Raw genomic sequence first — 16,957 nt, 5'->3', positions numbered from 1 at the left:
CAGATGAACACAAAGATGAGCCACCCAGTGATCTACATTGTGGCTTCTAGATTTTCAGCTGAAAACCTCAGATGTTGGATACGGGCTCTTTTCAGGTTTTGGCAGAACTACAGGCTTTGGAACAGAGACAAACTGTAACAAGGATCTTTACCAGTGATACAGGAGGAACTTCCATTCAGTGAAGAAAAATAATGTGGCTGTAATTTTATAAAGAAAAACGCCCCTTTCCGCCTGGGAAAAATAATCTTAAAATGTGAACGCTCTGTTCAAAGAGGCTTTGGTGTGAATGGCAATCCAGGGTTTAATTTAAGGAAAAGAATGTTTCCTGAAACTCCAACAAAAGTTTAATGAAATTCACAGTTTTGGAATTAGAAACCTGCAGCTGTTTCCAGAATCTCATTACGCTCCACCAGCCTCATTTTTCAGGCATTCACTGACTGTTAGTATGCTGCGTACATTCGCCATCTGCAGGAGTCGCCTGGCTGCCCCAGCCCCTCGCAAGGACCCAGGGGACGTTGTTCAGACAGTACCTCCGAGCGTCATCCCAGCCTCATAGCACTTCCGCAGGCGGCAGGACGGGCAGTTTTTCCTTCTGAATTTGTCGATGGTGCAGTCGTTCCGGCTGGCGCAGAGGTATTTCTGTTTACCTACAAACATCAGAGGAAACAGCAGATGGGTGGTGGGTACTGGTCAGACCAGGCTTACAAGAAGTAATGGGCTCATGCGCTCCCAGTATCACCAGGGACACTGGCATCACTGGAGAGGAGAGAGGGGAGAGGGGAAAGGGGAGAGGGGAGACGGGAAAGGGGAGAGGGGAGAGAGGGGAAAGGGGAGAGGGGACCGTAACAGTGCTGGTTTCCCAGTTCACCCCCAGGCAAAAAACGTATGTTGGAAATTGGTATCTTTTGGGAAAACAGCACAGTTCTTCCTCCGCTGCGACAGGAGTGGTTCATTGCCAGAGGCAGACACTTTGTACAAGGGCTGGCTACTCAAAATTCAGAGCCGGCCACTGCTGTTTCACCATACTTCAGCACCCCTTCTCTGCCTGTCCCCTCTGCTGCCAGGCGACACTGCTCCTCTTCACCCACACGTCAGAGGCTTCTACACCAAGATCTCCAAGAAGAAAAATCACTCTGCACTGTGCAGCAGAGCAGAGGTAGTCAATAGACAGCAATTAAAAAGTTATGAAATATGGACAGTTTGGTTCTCATTTTTTAAATGTCGTACATCTCTTGCTTGGCTTTTTTCTGTGTTGAGCTGGTTTTCTCCCAGAAGACCTTCAAAATACAGTTTGATCCTCCTGTCACGGCTCTTACCTACAGTTTGCAGAACAGAGTCCCCAGGCAGTGGCCTTCCTTCTACAACCACGACTCTCTTTACAGTGCTTTTGGAGCCAAATTAGTTTTTGTGTCCCCCATTAATGCTAATTGGGTTTGCTGCCTGCAGGTTACAGACACTGCGGGTGGGGAACCTGACCGGTATCTTAACTCACCTTTCCAGCTGTTTAAGAACAGCCCTTAGAGCTCCAGATTTCAACTGGGTTTTTTTACTACCTCATTTGCTAGACATGCCAAGAATGAACTTTCCTTCCACTCATCATTTGTTTTCTTGTCAAGTTTAAACATGTTTATTGGATCAGGATTTATCTGATGTTCTTCATACCATTCCAAACTAAACCAGTCTCAATAAATAATAGAGCTGTGCACCTCAGACACTGCATAAGAAGCCTACATGGGATACCAGGCTATATCCAGCTTAACTTTTATTTATCATCCTGCAAGTGTTTGCCTTCTATGTTCTTATAAGAATAGCCCTTTGGAGTCATCAGAGATCCATTAAAAGGAGGAGGTTGAATCTAACTGCTTAAGGTACCAGTTTTGACAAGAGAGGCACCCATTCTGGTGCACTGATTTAACAACTCCCCACCTCCCACACACTTGTCCACAACTTCTGAAGATCTTAGAATCAGAAAAAGTGGGAAACTTTTTAGCAGGCCGGTATCATAAACCCACTGGCACCGTCTGCTGCTTCCCCATTGCCTTCCCTGCTCCAGAGAGCAGCTTTGCCTTCTGCGCGCTTGGGAAGAAGGAGCCTGCAGAACGTCCCACGGCTCCTACCTGCACTGGCTGCCAGCAGCGCACGGCTGTGGCTTCGCTGGCACGACCAGCTGCCAGCTGCAAAATCCCACATGCAGCCTCTCATCACAGGGTTGCAGAAAAGCTGTTATAAGGCATGGTTATAATCAGCTCCTCACGCTGCATGTGCATGGGACTGCGCTAAACATCTGCAAAAATACCATCTGTTTGAACTTCTTAGAACTGTCCCCATTAAAAGCTGATCATTACACCACCCCCGGTGCTTTTGCTGTTAAGACTGGAGACGTAATGGGGCAAGAGTGCATTAACTGCAGCACTTGATGCCTTGCTAAACCCCTTTAACACCGTTCTCATCAGCGCCTCTTCTTGTCCCCCTCCCTTTGCTCATTACCAGCATTAAGGACACTTAGACAAGCCTCAGAAGCAGCGATTACACCAAATCCCGGAGAACACAAGCACCATCCTCCCTTTCAACAGTTCATTGAGGAGGATGAGTAAAAAACAACTTCAGGTGAAAATGGGTTACTTGGAGTTATTTTTGCGCTATGGGAAACGAGCGCAGAGGCCGTACTCTCTCCACTCGGCCTCTTTACATGCATACATCAAAAAAGAATGGATGCCCTACTTTCTCAGGCATGGGCATGGAGAGCTGTAAGGTGATTTTGCTCTCCTTCCCCTCCAGCTGCACTGCAGAATTCCTGTATCATGACAATGTATGACACTAGGATGCTCCAGAGCCCATCATAACTACCACGAGTATCAAACGGCTGGGGTTGGTTGTACTGGGAAGGCTCAAGCCCAGCCCACGGAGCCCACTCGGTCTCTGGCCGAGGCCATCGGGCTGCCACAAGCAGTGCTGCCCCGGGAGCATTGCACAACCCTCCTGCTCTCCCCTCGCGCATTGGCTCCTGCTCCTTCCCTATCTCACCTCCCTAGTCTAAACTACCGCATTTTTGCAACAATGATAGCTCAAAATCCTTAAAAAGGTCAAGCCTTTCTTGTGAATGGCTTTAGTAAGGGAAGGAGGCACAGTCACTGCCTGAACCCCCAAGGACGCTCCAGGGTCAGGCACTGCTCTATCTAAATTCCCCTGCCAAGAGGAGGGACATCCACTATGCCCCAGCCCCCTCCTCTCCCCCCAGCTCCGGGCAGCGTCCCAACGCGCGGGCTTGTCCCACCCCCGCTCCGTCCCCCCAGGCACCCCCAGGCCCCCATGGCGAGGGGAGCTGGGGCTGGGTGAGATTTGGGAACCGGGTTCAAGCCTTGCTCGATGAGGCAGCTGTGCCATTTCCCATCAGCTCTTCAGCAGCACCCACCACCTCTGGCACTGCTGGGAAGGGACAGGAGAGGGAGCGACCTCCCCCTAGCTGAGACAGGCAGATGCCTCCGCGCCTGTCGCCCTCCCCGATCACTGTGCACAAAACGGGCACGCCAGAAGAGTCTCTACAATAACTTTACCTCCCTGCTGACGGGCTCGGATGAATCCAAGCTTTTAAGTTTCAGTCAACAACTCACCCCACAGTCATGGCACAGTGATTTTGCTGAAATAGTGATTTTGCTGAAACCTGCTTCCTGGTTCACAAACTAAACTCTTGGGACAGGAACCGATTTCCCATTAACTGTACATGCATAGTGTTTTGCAGTTGATTTTAGGCTGTCAGCCATTAACAAAAAGGGAAACAAATGGTCATACAATGGCTATTCATGAGTCTCCTTTTGATCAGCCTTAAAACAAGCTGCTTGCTCATCTTGTCCTGATTCCTAGGGATGTAAAGAATCTCCTTTTAATTACTGGAGGAACCCAACGCCCTCATCACTGCCATCCCCAGCTGCGGATTTGCAAAACAAATCCATGACCTGGGAGAGGGATCACACCACGTCATGCCCCAGTGACACCAACTGCGCTGAACGGCCTGCACTCGTCCCCTTGGCCGCAGAGAACCGTGACGGCTGGGACGCTCATCACCGCTAGCATGGACTGACACACCGCCAGACCAAGCAGCTCTGGTGGATCCACCAGCACGAACAGCTCCCTGCTCCATCCAAACCGGCGTACACTGTCACTGCTCTCCAGCTGGGAGTGTGCACTACTTGATGGGGACGTGAAAGGCTGTGCGACCTGAGCAAAGCACGGGTGTATGGAGGTGAAGGTGCCACTGGCCCAGAGAACAAGGAAGGGTGGCTAGAATACAGATGGCTTCCGTCTGTCTTAAGTAGCTTCCCATATACAGAGACCTGGTTTTAACTTCAGGATAATTTAGTCCATTTAAGAACAAGCTGAGACGTTTGCAATCAGCTGTTCTTTATTTAAAGATAAATGCACTGTTTTTTCTTTTATTGAGTTTAATGCTAGAGTAATTTTTTTCTTTTCTTTTTTTCCCACTAACAATAGAGGTGCTTTCTCATACTACTCCAAAGCAGAGGCCCTTGCTTTGCAAACCTGTATGTACAGGTCTAAGCTTTAAACATATTCCCCTGTTTTACCCAGCGGTCCTGCTCTTTGCAAAGCCAATCACCCAGACTACAACAGGGGTGTTGGCAAGGCATCGCCCCCAGATATAATTTCCCAGTTGACGGCACTGCAGATGTATGCCTGGAGAAGACCCGTCTCCTCCCCTGCCAATCCAGATACTGTCTGGCATGCATGTGGTTGAGAAGCGAAGTTACAAAGGTACTCAGTACCGCTCTGCTCGTCAGACCAGCGCAGGAATCCCAGGAGATTAGTCTGCGCAACCGGGGCTCTTGCAGGCTGCATTAGCTCCCCGCTTCACTGCACACCATGAATACACTGCTGTACCACTGCCCCCTTCGCTGGCAACACCCCCCGACAGCTTGGGCTTCCTCCTGTGCCACCTCACACCAGGCAGAAAGATGCTTCTGCCATCACTGAGTCCTCTGCTCATCACCTGGGACTGCAAAGGGAAAAGCAGGTCTCCAGCCCTGACTAAAAATAAAGATTTATGGAGAAAGGTTAGTTGTTCAATCCAGAGAAGTTATTTACCTAAAAGCCTGTTGCCGCATGAGTTGCTGCGCCTAGAGTAGCTTTCTCTTCCAGAAAGCAATCTATGCAAACGTCTGGAGTAAGATTTACAATTGTGAATGTGAAAACCCATTAAATGCCTTTTAGAAGAGAGATATATTCTTGTATTTCAGGGCATAAACAAAATTCTAACAGTTGGAGGATAAGGCCAAGCTTTCTGAGAAAGCAAATCCCCCAGGGGCTCATGTGCTTTTCCATAAAATCTCTGGTCCCCATTGCTGTCAGCAGCTGTGCTATGGCAAGAGCCGAGTCTGTGCATTTGGTGCTGGGGCCGCTCTGAAGTTCACTCTTTATGCCCCCATAAGAAATAATCAAAGAGGGCACAGCTATAAAGGTCTTGGGAACCAACATTAAGCTACTATTAGTAAACTATCTTTGCAAAGTCATTTTCTTAATAGTCACCGTATTTACCAGAAGACTATAGAAAGCAAAAGGAAAGCATCCAGCCTCAGTGACCCAGTGCAGGCTTCAGCGGTGGCTCCAGTTCTACAGGCAGCGACTTCAGCAGCCTGCAGTGTTGGGAAGGCAGGCTGGCTCTGTGGGAGGAACAAGGGGGAAGCTGTCCAGGGAACCAGAAATGGTGGTCTGCAACTGAAAGCATTAGCTAGCCAGAGAAATGCAAGCATGGAAGTTATAGATGTCGGCGACCTAACAGCACGGGCAGGCAACAGCTCCGTACAGGAGAGAACCTCGCAAGGAGCCTGGAGCCCAAGGCTAAACAACGAGCTTTAAAAGTAAACAACTATAGGACTGTGCAAACTGAATGGGCTATCGTAGAATCAGTAAGGTTGGAAAAGACCTTTAAGATCACCAAGTCAACCACTAACCCAGCACTGCCAAGTCCACCACTAAACCAAGTCCACCACGTCTACATGTCTTTTAAATACCTCCAGGGATGGGGACTCCACCACCTCTCTGGGCAGCCTGTGCCAATGCCTGACAACCCTTTCGGGGAAGAAATGGTTCCCAATACCCAATCTAAACCTCCCCTGGTGCAGCTTGAGGCCATTTCCTCTCGTCCTGTCACTGGTGACTTGGGAGCAGAGACCAGCCCCCCCCTCACTCCAGCCCCTCTCAGGCAGCTGCAGAGAGCGAGAAGGGCTCCCCTCAGCCCCCTCTTCTCCAGGCTAAACCCCCCCAGCCCCCTCAGCCGCCCCCCAGCACACTTGTGCTCCAGACCCTGCCCCAGCCCCGCTGCCCTTCTCTGGACACGCTCCAGCCCCTCAAGGCCCTTCTTGTCCCGAGGGGCCCAAACCTGAGCCCAGCATTCGAGGTGGGGCCTCCCCAGGGCCGAGCACAGGGGCACGATCAAATGGTGACTGTATTTAAAAATGGTTCACTTTAACTTGTCTTCTTGAAAACTGGCAAGAAGCTGTTGAGTTGGCCCAGCGACATTTCTCTGGTGCAAGCCTAATCCTCAGCAGGTCAGGCTGTAGATCCATACGGAGAGTGATCGAAAGGGAATCAGAACAGACTGCACAGCAGTCTGGATGTTAGCCCTCCCTGAAACTTGCCAAATGCTATGTTATTTTTCTCATTTAGCTCTCTGCTATTTAGAGGCGGTCCCATGACGAATACAGCCTAAGGTGTCCCAGTCCTGTGCTGCCAGGAACACTCCAGAGAGGCAGCTGTGAACTGGCCAAAGTGGCCATCAGCCGTCATGCAATCTTGGAGGGAGGAGCAAGGTCTACCATTTTTCAGGGATGGATGCAGGGGACACAAAAATGCCTCCCTTCCTGGGTGGGACAGGACAACAGGAACACCTGGACCGCCAATTGATTTCGAAGTGTGTTGTCTGAAGGATTTTTCTGTTTCAGGGACAAGCATGGTATCATGAGGACCAAACCCTAATGCCTTTAACTCATCCAAGCCATCCGACCCGTGTGAAGTGATGCCCTGCCTACCTGTGTTGAGAAAAACCAAAACCTGTGCTGAGGCAGATGCACTTTTTGTTTACCAAATCTTTGTTACTGTAGGAGAAAGAGGAATTAGAAGGAGGAGGAGTCCTCCTTCACAGGCTGAGACTGTCAGCAGAGGAGCAGCAGCACTTCTCGCCGGGGCAGTGGCCCCCAAACCTCTGGAGCCCTCAGCGCTCGGACACCAGAGCAAGGCGACAGAAAGGGAGAGACAAACGCCAGGGTTGATTACAAAGAGGCTGGCCATCTCGCAAGTGAGGAACTCCACATCAGAGCTGAAGAATCTGCAGAGTGCATTTTAGAGCTGGCCTATATGTAACCTGGACATCTTGAGAGAGTCATCGAGAGAGCTGACAGAAAGAGATCAGGAAAATATGAATGTCTTTTCTGTTAACTCCTCCGCCATCTTTCTGGAAGAACTGGTTGGACTTGAGCTTGCAAAAAACCTCAAATCTGTCATACATTTTATCAAAGCAGGAGTGATTTGCTCTACTGGAAGCCACAAAAATCCCTCAGCATGTTTCAAAAGGGAAGAGGAATCAATGTCGTAACTTTGGGTTTTTTTTTTTAATCTTTTCCCTTTTTAATCACTTAGAAGGCAGGGTATGTCTGCAAAATCTTCTTAAATATCCCTGAATTACTGCCAAATAACTTCACTACCATACTAGCCAAAGAATATTATAAAAGAAAAAATATGTGTCTAGCTATTCTCCATTTCCTCTGAGGTGATCTATTTGTCCTGCTCCTCAGCTCCCAGTCCATTGCTTCTCCTACCCATTGGAGGCTGCTGGTTTACACCAGTAACAGGAAGGTAACAGAAGCAGAAGAAAAGGTTTCTTTTCTCACTGGGGAAGCTTTCTGATCTGCTGTTGTAAAAAGTCTCTGAAGGTGACCTAAGGTTTTCAGAGATGCGTTTTACGGGCTTTAAAACATGCGAACACGCTGAAATATCAGCTTTCAGTATTGCTCAGCTTTAAGGAGAGGTCTGGCTGCTGGAAAATCACCAGGAGTTAGGATAGAAATCATCACCTACCTCTACCCTGCATTCAGTATTTATAAAGGAGTCTGATTTATTGTCTCTTCCCCAGAATTCTCTATCCGTGTACCTCAGGGCAACATGAGCTGAAGCCTCACAGGCAGGCAGGTCCCCCCCATCGCTGCTGCTCCTCACTGCAGACGCACTTCGCTCCATGGTCTCACCCAGGGAAAAGGCAAAGGGCTACTGCTGCCCAGGCCTAACGCAACCGAACACCCTCTGTGGTACCTAGAGGCTTAAAAACTAAGAAGAGGCATAAACACCATTTAAATGAATGACATAACACAATCAGGAGAGGGAACGACACAACAGCATATGATTAAGAGCGGTGCAAGCAGCCCAGGCTTCCTCCTCTCCCCAGCAGGCATCTCACAGCCCTCGTCCATCCCGCAGGACAGAGCCCACCCTGGTGTAAAAGGAGGAGCACTGCTCCGGGGCCCGCCAGCTGACACAGGGTATTTCAGCAGCAGTTTATCTGGCAGAGAGAGCCAAGACTCCACTTACTATAAATCAACACTAACTTGCTGTCTTAAACAAGCATCTGTTATTTACTCTGGCTGCACAAGCCAATCCATTCGGCCTTACACAGAATTGGAGTAGAGCAAAGAGACGTATCTGTAAATGATTCACTTGGGAAAAATATGCCAAGCTTATTATCTATTAATATTATTTGACCGCCCTATTATCGCAACAGGATGCTGTCGTCCTCTGTGGCACAGCCCCAATTCTTCCCTGAGCTAGTGCTGACAAGGTCACTCCCGGCATGCACGATGAACGAGGGAAATACGACCCTGCAAACACGCAGGGTAATGCTCGAATTAATCTAGAAGCAGTGCTCTGACAACGGCAGGTGAGCACCCATCAGTCTGAGGCTGTGGCTCGACTGAGGGGTGACATAAGGCACGGGAGGGGAAGGTCACGGCAAGATAAGCCAGAGGCAGAAGCCTCCATCCCCATCACTGGCCACCAGCTGGGACCCGCGGTGCCTCCTTCTCCCAGGGATGCCACGGCCTGTCACACCGATTGACAACGGTGGGCCGGTGCACCAAATAAATTATGATAGCACTGAGGAAGAATGATGATTTGTATTGGTTCATCACTCCAGAAGACAGGGCTGATGTGTGATTTATAGGCACGCTATGTTACTGGACAGTTAGGCTCCCACAGCAGAGGCTCTCACTCTGCTGCCAAGGAATCCCGACTCCTAACTGCAGATAGAAACCAGACGTTGCTGACCCACAGCCCAAGGAAACAGCTGGGCTACATCCTTCTACATGCTACTTACCATGGAAAGATGGTGCAAAGACCCTATTGAGAGGGAACGTCTGGGCTCACACTTAGCTCTGGAGAGCCTGGCACTACAGAGCTGGACATGAAGGAGAAGTTGCTTTCTCAAGGGCTGGGGAGAAGGATCATGGACACCAAGGTCAGAGCATGGCTCTTGATGGACAGACAGTTCTGCCATTTTGCAGGTATTGAGAGAAGTGACCCTCTGAAAGGGATGCAAGAGAGGAAAAGCACCCCCTAAATTTGGAGTTGTGGGTCTGAGATGGCAGGAGGGCTGACGGAAACTTGAAGCACTCATGAGAGTCAAGAGAAGCAAGAACTGATGACTACAGGCTCTCCCTAGGTCGCTAGGGTAACTGAAAAGGACTGTGTTTTAGCAAACTGATTTGGCTGCTTTTTGAGGGCAATATGTAATGTGGAATGACAAACACAGGACAAAGAAATCAATCTACCCTTGAATTTTCTCCTTTACTAGTTTAAGAGACCTTAGAAACCCACCACACTTTGCCCCCTCTTGCCTCAGTCCCCTTGGCTTGGCAGGCTCCCCAAAGCGAGGCTGCTTAACCTTTCACCAGGAGGAAAACATGTCATGATACTGCAAATGCCTCCAGCACTTGTATGTTAATGACTTGACAGCTGATGAGAGAACCTGTCAGTAACATTCAACTCCGAGGCTACTTTGGTAGAGAAAGGCAGCATTTGGAGGTGGGAGTGATTCCCCCTCCCCCCCCCCTCCCCCGCATGCATTACCTTCAGCCGCTCGTTTGAAGAAGACTTTGCAGCTACCACAAGTGAGGGCTCCATAGTGGCACCCAGATGCTTCATCTCCACAGATCAGACAAGTCTTTTGAGGTGGAAAGTAATATTCAACGGGCAAGACGTGTTCACGGCCAGTCTCCAACCTGCAGCAAAAGACAGAAAGAGCACAACGGTAAGGGTCAGCAGATAAGGTTAGGATGAGCTATGGGTGGCACCTGGGAGAACATTCATGGCAAACCCCAAAACTTTGTGATGGGACAAGCCAAGCACTGATCAGAAAGGGGGCAAGCAAGGACTAAGCCAAACCTCGCTCTGACCACGCAGAAGACCATGCTGGGGTGCCCCTCCTGACATCGTCCCTAGGTACAATGTGTGACAAAGTACAGGCATGGTGACAGCACAGCCTAGAAAGAGAAGATGACTGGGACTTCTCTCATGAACACTTCTCTGCAGTGTTCATGTAACTTTGGCTTCAATAGCGAGGCTTGTAAATAAAAAAAGGACTCTGTGTGCTCATTAATCTACGCGATCCCACTCCATTACAGTCATTGTTGTCACTTCACTACAGATGATTTTATCCTTTTGGTTATTAAACAAGTTAATTTTTCCTAGGCTACCAAACTCCCTTACATTATTCTTTTCTTCTTGCTTTTTGGTCTTGCTTGTTTTCTACCTCTTCCCTATTTCAATACCCAGCAACTGCTGGACTGAACCTTCTTCCAGGATGCTTTGCTCATCCACAGGACGACTAAATCCAGCCAGAAGCCTCTGGTGAAAACATAAGCATTTGCTGGGAATGTGTCCCAGCAGACTCCTGTCTATACCCGGGCCACGACTAAAGGCACTGCCTCAGTGTCTCCCAGTCACACGGGGTTCATCGGTACCACTGAGGTCCCTGCCCTATGATGGCCCCACGGGCAGCGCACGGCGCTGCCAACCACCGAGCAGCGAAGACAAACCTCAGAGCCAAAAATAAAAGTTGCAGGGTCTGCCATGTAATAATTAGGATTAAGTGCTGGATGTGGGTCAGTGTGGATTATGGAGCTTCATGCTTTCCACTCGCCAGCTCAGTAGTCAAGAGACCCATTTGGAAGGCATGGCAGCAGGAGAGGTGCTTATCAGAATCACAAGCTAACACAAGTCCAGGGAGCCTGGGGAGCGATAGCATTTTAAGTTATTTGCTAAAACTGGCTTTTTGTCAAAACACCGAATGAGGCAATTAGCTTCTAACAGTCAGTAGATCACCACAACTTTTTGTCAAAATTAGATTGCTTTTGGTTTCACGTATTTTTTGAATGTTTGCACGTGAACTCTTAGAAATCAAATTATATGAAGAGCAAAAAATGTAACAGTGCCAGGGCTTCTTGGGAAAAATCCTTATACTCAGAAAAGCCCCATTTGGGCCCACAGTGTGAATAATCCCAAAATCAACTGATTTAGAAAATACCCCTGGGAGAGATGGCAACTGGAACCCATACCATGAATCTTTTGAAAAGTCTTGCAACTTTTAGAAAAGAAGGGTCCAACACCAACACAGACCCCAGGGCAAGGGAATGCTGTCCTTAGCCCCGCTGCCCCAAACTTCCCCAAACGGCCCCAGGTCCGCAGGCAGTTCTGCCCGCCCAGGCACGACACAAGCAAGGAGACAGCTCACACACCGAAAGAGCAGCTGGCAGCATCGAGGTTTGATTAGGGAAAGATTCACCTGTTGTTTGTGCTAATCACCAGTTTTTCCACTGGGGCTTCTGCCTCTGCAGTAAGTTCTAATGCACAGCAGCGCTGCCCTGCACTTGCTGGGCTGAGCCTGCAGCAGGCTCTGGGGCAGGCAGCCCCAGGCGGTCCCCACACCTCCCATCCCTCCCATCCCTCTCCCCTGTCTCATTTCACTACTCCCAAAACATGGGGAGATCCTGCAACCTGCATTCACACAAGCAGCGGTCCCAGGGGCATCAGGATTAAAACTAATAGTGGAAGAACTTGAAGAGCAATCACTCTTAAGAGGCACCATGGCAAGGACAGCGATGCACTCGCGTAGGGGCAGCTGCCTGGTTATCATCTTTTGCTTAGCTATTTTAATTCCAGTAATAAGAGTAGCTCCTTTAGTCCAGACTATCTATTCCTTTTGTTCTGCTTCCCAAGAGACATAAATTAAACTGAGAAGAGAGAGGTTTTAAATGAGAAATAGTGTTTCCTCAAGAACAGATGAGGAACCAATATTTGACTGGTTTAAGTCATACCATAGGCTGAAAACTACTTCCCGGTGCAGACAGGAATTAAGGGACTGTTGCTGTCGTTATGTGAAGCTGGCATGCTTAATTTCAACCAAGACCAATTCTGTTACCAGCCTACCAGTGCGGTTTGCCTTTCACACAGGTCAGGCCCTGTGCTCAAGCACGGCTGCCTTTTCTAAGCCCCTCAAACCTTGCGAGTAAAGCCTGAAATGGGACAATTATTGGTGAGATCAAAACCCAGGCTCACCTCTCTCCTCTGATCTTGTTGTCAGTTGTGTCCTTCAAGAAGGCCACTGTCTTCTATTCCTTATAGGAGAGCTATGCAGATCCTACCTAAATTGTAGTTTAATAACTGGAGCAGCAATTTTATCCTCTGTTCTTAAGGCAAGAAATGTTTTGAGTGATTTCTCATCTTTTTAGCAGCAGCAATCCGAATCAGTGACTCATCTGTAGATGCTGCTCAACTGTCCTTCCCTGAAAATCTCAATTTCCAAGGCTCTTCTTGAATTACTGCTTAAATGGAGGAGGCACGCTCAGCTGCAACGTATCTGCCACAGTTAAGTCCTGCTGCAACAAACACCTCCCCAGCGTCCTGCCCATCCTCCAGCACAATCCCACTGTCCCGTCCCCAGCAGGGCCCAGGGCACCCCCGCTCCCCCCGTGCCATGTCTGCACAAGCCCTGTACACTACGCAGCCTTGGCGCTCACTCTGAGGTGCTACTGTAGAACAGACACTACTAAGAAATAACCAGCAGCAGACAGAAAAGCTTTGCTAAAAATGCCTTATTTATCCAGCAATTCTTTAGATTCCAGCAGTACCAGACCTTTCCTCTAAAGACCTGTTACCTTTTTTCTCCTCTCAATGCAATCGGAAATCTGAAAAGGGCTAATTTGTCTTTTTCCGTAAGGCCTTCCATACTGTGCTTTCCCTGTTCTTTGCACAATGTACTTCAGATAGGAAATGAGCAGAAGTGAGTCTCACAGTACCAGCTGTTGTGATGACAGAAGCAGGACCCCAGAAGACCTTGGAGTATTTTTGAGGGCTAATTATTTAAAGCTGTGAAGTAGGTTAGCAACTAAGGCTTGAGTGGCTTTTTGAACAGGTTTTTAAATAGCTGTTTCTCCGTGAGAAGAGTTGTGCAAATATACCTTCATGCGAGTGTCTATCTAGTGGACCTATGTAGGCGTATCTCCCTACGAAGGGTGCTGCCCAGAGCATCCCAGAGGCGCCGGGGCTCTCCCTGCAAACCCCGTGTGCGCGGCCGGTCTCACCCCTAGCTGCCCGCTTAGGGATGGAAGTCAGAGGGAGCTGGCAGACACTAAAGGTTAATCCTGGCTGTGAGACAGGCTCCTCGCGGCTGTAACGCTCCTGCCTTCAGGGTTTGCACAGGGGAGCATTCAGCCCCAGCATCCTATCACACTGGGAGACTGTCTCAGTGGCGGCGGAGTGGCTCGGTCACAGGCCGAGCCCTGCAGCACCAGCGCAATTTCCAGCTCACTCCTGCAGCTTTACTGCCAGAAGCCACTATCCACAGAGCGGAAGGATCTGCTCAGGAACACCCTTGATTTTAAAAAGACACCAATTTGCCTTTTTTATTTTTAGAGGGAAAATTGTAAGAAAAACATAACTGAAAACGTGGGCAACTTGGAGTGAGCGGTGATAATGGTACCTTTAACAATCTATTTTCCAGTTTCTAAGAGACCTTTTAAGGGCATCCTCAAAATACGTAGGTAATAACACTGCAATGAGCCAAAAAGATGGCTTAGGGAGGCTGCAGGGGCACGTGAACTGGCAGCTTCCTGGGCAGACCCCCAGACACCCACCTGCACGGCAGCCCCAGCAGCAAGCAGTGTTTGCAGCTCCGCCGCCCCTGCGGAGGGACAGGAGGGGTGGCTTAGCAGCAGGCTCTTGATGTGCTGCTAAAATCTTTCCCCTGAGCGGAAGTTTTTACTCCGTCAGTACCTGCTGATTGCACCCACCCCATGGAGCCGCAGGAATACCGAGGTCTGACAAAACTGAGCACCGAGGGCTCCAGAATATATGACCGAGGTTTGCATAATGTATGGCAAGTGTCACACTGCCTCGGAAACCCAAAGCAGGGAGATAGCGTGGCACGGGCAGACACAACTGGTGCAGCAGTGACGTCAGGCAGAGATTCCAGCCCTGGTGCACGGCTTGAAGGCCAAGGTCAAGGCTGCTCACAACGGAGCACAGTGGTTTCCAGGGGCAGAAAAAACAACCTCAGTATCTCCCTTACAGCTATAGGAAGAATTTTACTGTCATTTCAGAAGCATTCTTCAAGGAAACAATTAGAGTCTATTGAGCTCCTGCCACACACAACTATTTCAGCAGGAGCCACAATTCTGCAGTGCAAGTACTTGTCTGTCAACAGCCAATTTCACCAAACAGCCCAGGTTTCACAACACACCAAGAAAATCAAGTGCAGTCATGGGTAAGAGAAAACTCAGCCACTTCTCATAACCCACAAAGAAAGTTTCCATCTGAGCAACAGATGGCACAGGCTACCCAAAAGGAGCCAAGGCACAACTGCCCCCCCGGCCACTGCCCAGAACTTCCAACTCCTAAGACAGACCACAAAAAAGTACCTTTGCTGCTTTATCCGCATGGCTTCTGCAGACCACGCCTACCTGCTCGAATAAGATGAATTGGTTAAGCAATTCACCATGCTAATATACCATGATGCATATTCCTTACACTCCCTTTTCTATCAGTCTGACATAACTGAACAAACACAACTTCTATCTCCTTCACTCTTAAATTTCACTACATTTTCCAGCCATCAGCTGGGAATCCCTGGGGCAGAGCACTTCTGGTCACACACCTTGCCCTTTGGGGAGAGTGGCTGGTAGGTTCGCACCTTCACAACGCTGTATCTGAAAATCTGCCTGGCCATAATGCTCAAGAAGATGCTGAGCCATGAACTGAATAAGCACGTGCAGACAAACATGGATGACACAGAATCCTGTCCAGTCATTTCAAGTCCTGTGATTTCTGAGATGCTGTGATGTTATCAGTAACAAATGTTGCCTTGAAAATGGCATCATCTGTGCATGACATTTTCAAACACAATATTAAAAGACCTAATTGGCTTCCCGTCAATGGAGTTGCGAGGGTCATGCCTGGACAAAGGTCTGTGATTCACACCGAGGCGCACACGTTTAGCTACGAGCACGACTGTTTGTTCCAGGCACGGGTCTCGTGCCCTCTTGCACAGTCCTGTTTCACTGCCACCGGCTTCAGCCAGAGCTGAACTGAATCTTCAAGCCACAGCCATTAAGCCATGGTGATTCAGATAACAAGGCCTGCACGGAAACTTTAAATCATCCCATCTGTTAAAATGCTTTAAGCAGTTTAATCTATAAACATGCAGCCTTGTACACTGAATTTATTTCCTTTTTTCCTAAATAGCCTTGAATATGTTTCTAAGCTGACCATACTTTGTTTTCATATGTAACTGCTGGAAGTGGAGAGACAAGATAGCATCTCTGAGAGAGCAGAGCGCAGTGCACAGCGTGAACAGCAGCGACAGTCCATGGTAAACATGTTTGGGAACCTAGAATCATAGAATCATAGAATCGTTTAGGTTGGAAAAGACCTTTAAGATCACCAAGTCAACCACTAACCCAGCACTGCCAAGTCCACCACTAAACCATGTCCCAAAGCACCACGTCTACATGTCTTTTAAATACCTCCAGGGATGGGGACTCCACCACCTCTCTGGGCAGCCTGTGCCAATGCCTGACAACCCTTTCGGGGAAGAAATGGTTCCCAATACCCAATCTAAACCTCCCCTGGTGCAGCTTGAGGCCGTTCCCTCTCGTCCTGTCACTGGTGACTTGGGAGCAGAGACCAGCCCCCCCCTCACTCCAGCCCCTCTCAGGCAGCTGCAGAGAGCGAGAAGGGCTCCCCTCAGCCCCCTCTTCTCCAGGCTAAACCCCCCCAGCCCCCCCAGCCGCCCCCCAGCACACTTGTGCTCCAGACCCTGCCCCAGCCCCCTGCCCTTCTCTGGACACGCTCCAGCCCCTCAAGGCCCTTCTTGTCCCGAGGGGCCCAAACCTGAGCCCAGCACTCGAGGTGGGGCCTCCCCAGGGCCGAGCACAGGGGCCCCATCCCTGCCCGGCCCCTGCTGGCCACACCAGTGCTGACACAAGCCCGGGGGCTGGTGGCCTCCTTGGCCACCCGGGCACTGCTGGCTCATGCCCAGCCGGCTGTCAGCCAGCACCCCCAGGGCCTTCTCCGCCGGGCACTTCCCAGCCCCTCTGCCCCGGGCCTGGGGCGCTGCCTGGGGTTGGTGTGACCCAAGGGCAGGACCCGGCACTGGGCCTTGTTAAACCTCACACAACTGGCCTCGGCCCATGGATCCAGCCTGTCCAGGTCCCTCTGCAGAGCCTTCCTGCCCCTGAGCAGATCCAGCACTCCCACCCAACTTGGTGTCATCTGCAAACTCACTGAGGGTGTACTCGATCCCCTCATGCAGATTGTTGGTAAAGATATTAAACAGAACAGCCTTTCCCTCACCCACCAGGTGGGTCACCTGGCCATAGAAGGAGATCAGGCTACTCAGGCAGGA

At 49.8% G+C, this 16,957-nt stretch overlaps 1 protein-coding gene across 1 annotated transcript in view; it reads right to left on the bottom strand.

Moving 5' to 3' along the window:
* Positions 1 to 16,957, bottom strand: part of AR (androgen receptor) — a 62,529-nt gene that overhangs the window by 21,925 nt on the left and 23,647 nt on the right. Inside the window, exons 2-3 of the mRNA XM_064462783.1 lie at positions 10,126 to 10,277; positions 531 to 647 (exon numbers count right to left, since the gene is read on the bottom strand). Coding sequence (XP_064318853.1) covers positions 531 to 647; positions 10,126 to 10,277 — 269 coding nt within the window. The remainder of the gene's footprint in view (positions 1 to 530; positions 648 to 10,125; positions 10,278 to 16,957) is intronic.

This window comes from Phalacrocorax carbo, chromosome 11 (genome assembly GCF_963921805.1).
Source record: "Phalacrocorax carbo chromosome 11, bPhaCar2.1, whole genome shotgun sequence".
Lineage (NCBI taxonomy): Eukaryota > Metazoa > Chordata > Aves > Suliformes > Phalacrocoracidae > Phalacrocorax > Phalacrocorax carbo.
The sequence above is the reverse complement of the archived record's forward strand: the minus strand, read 5'-3'. Positions and strand labels throughout refer to the sequence as shown.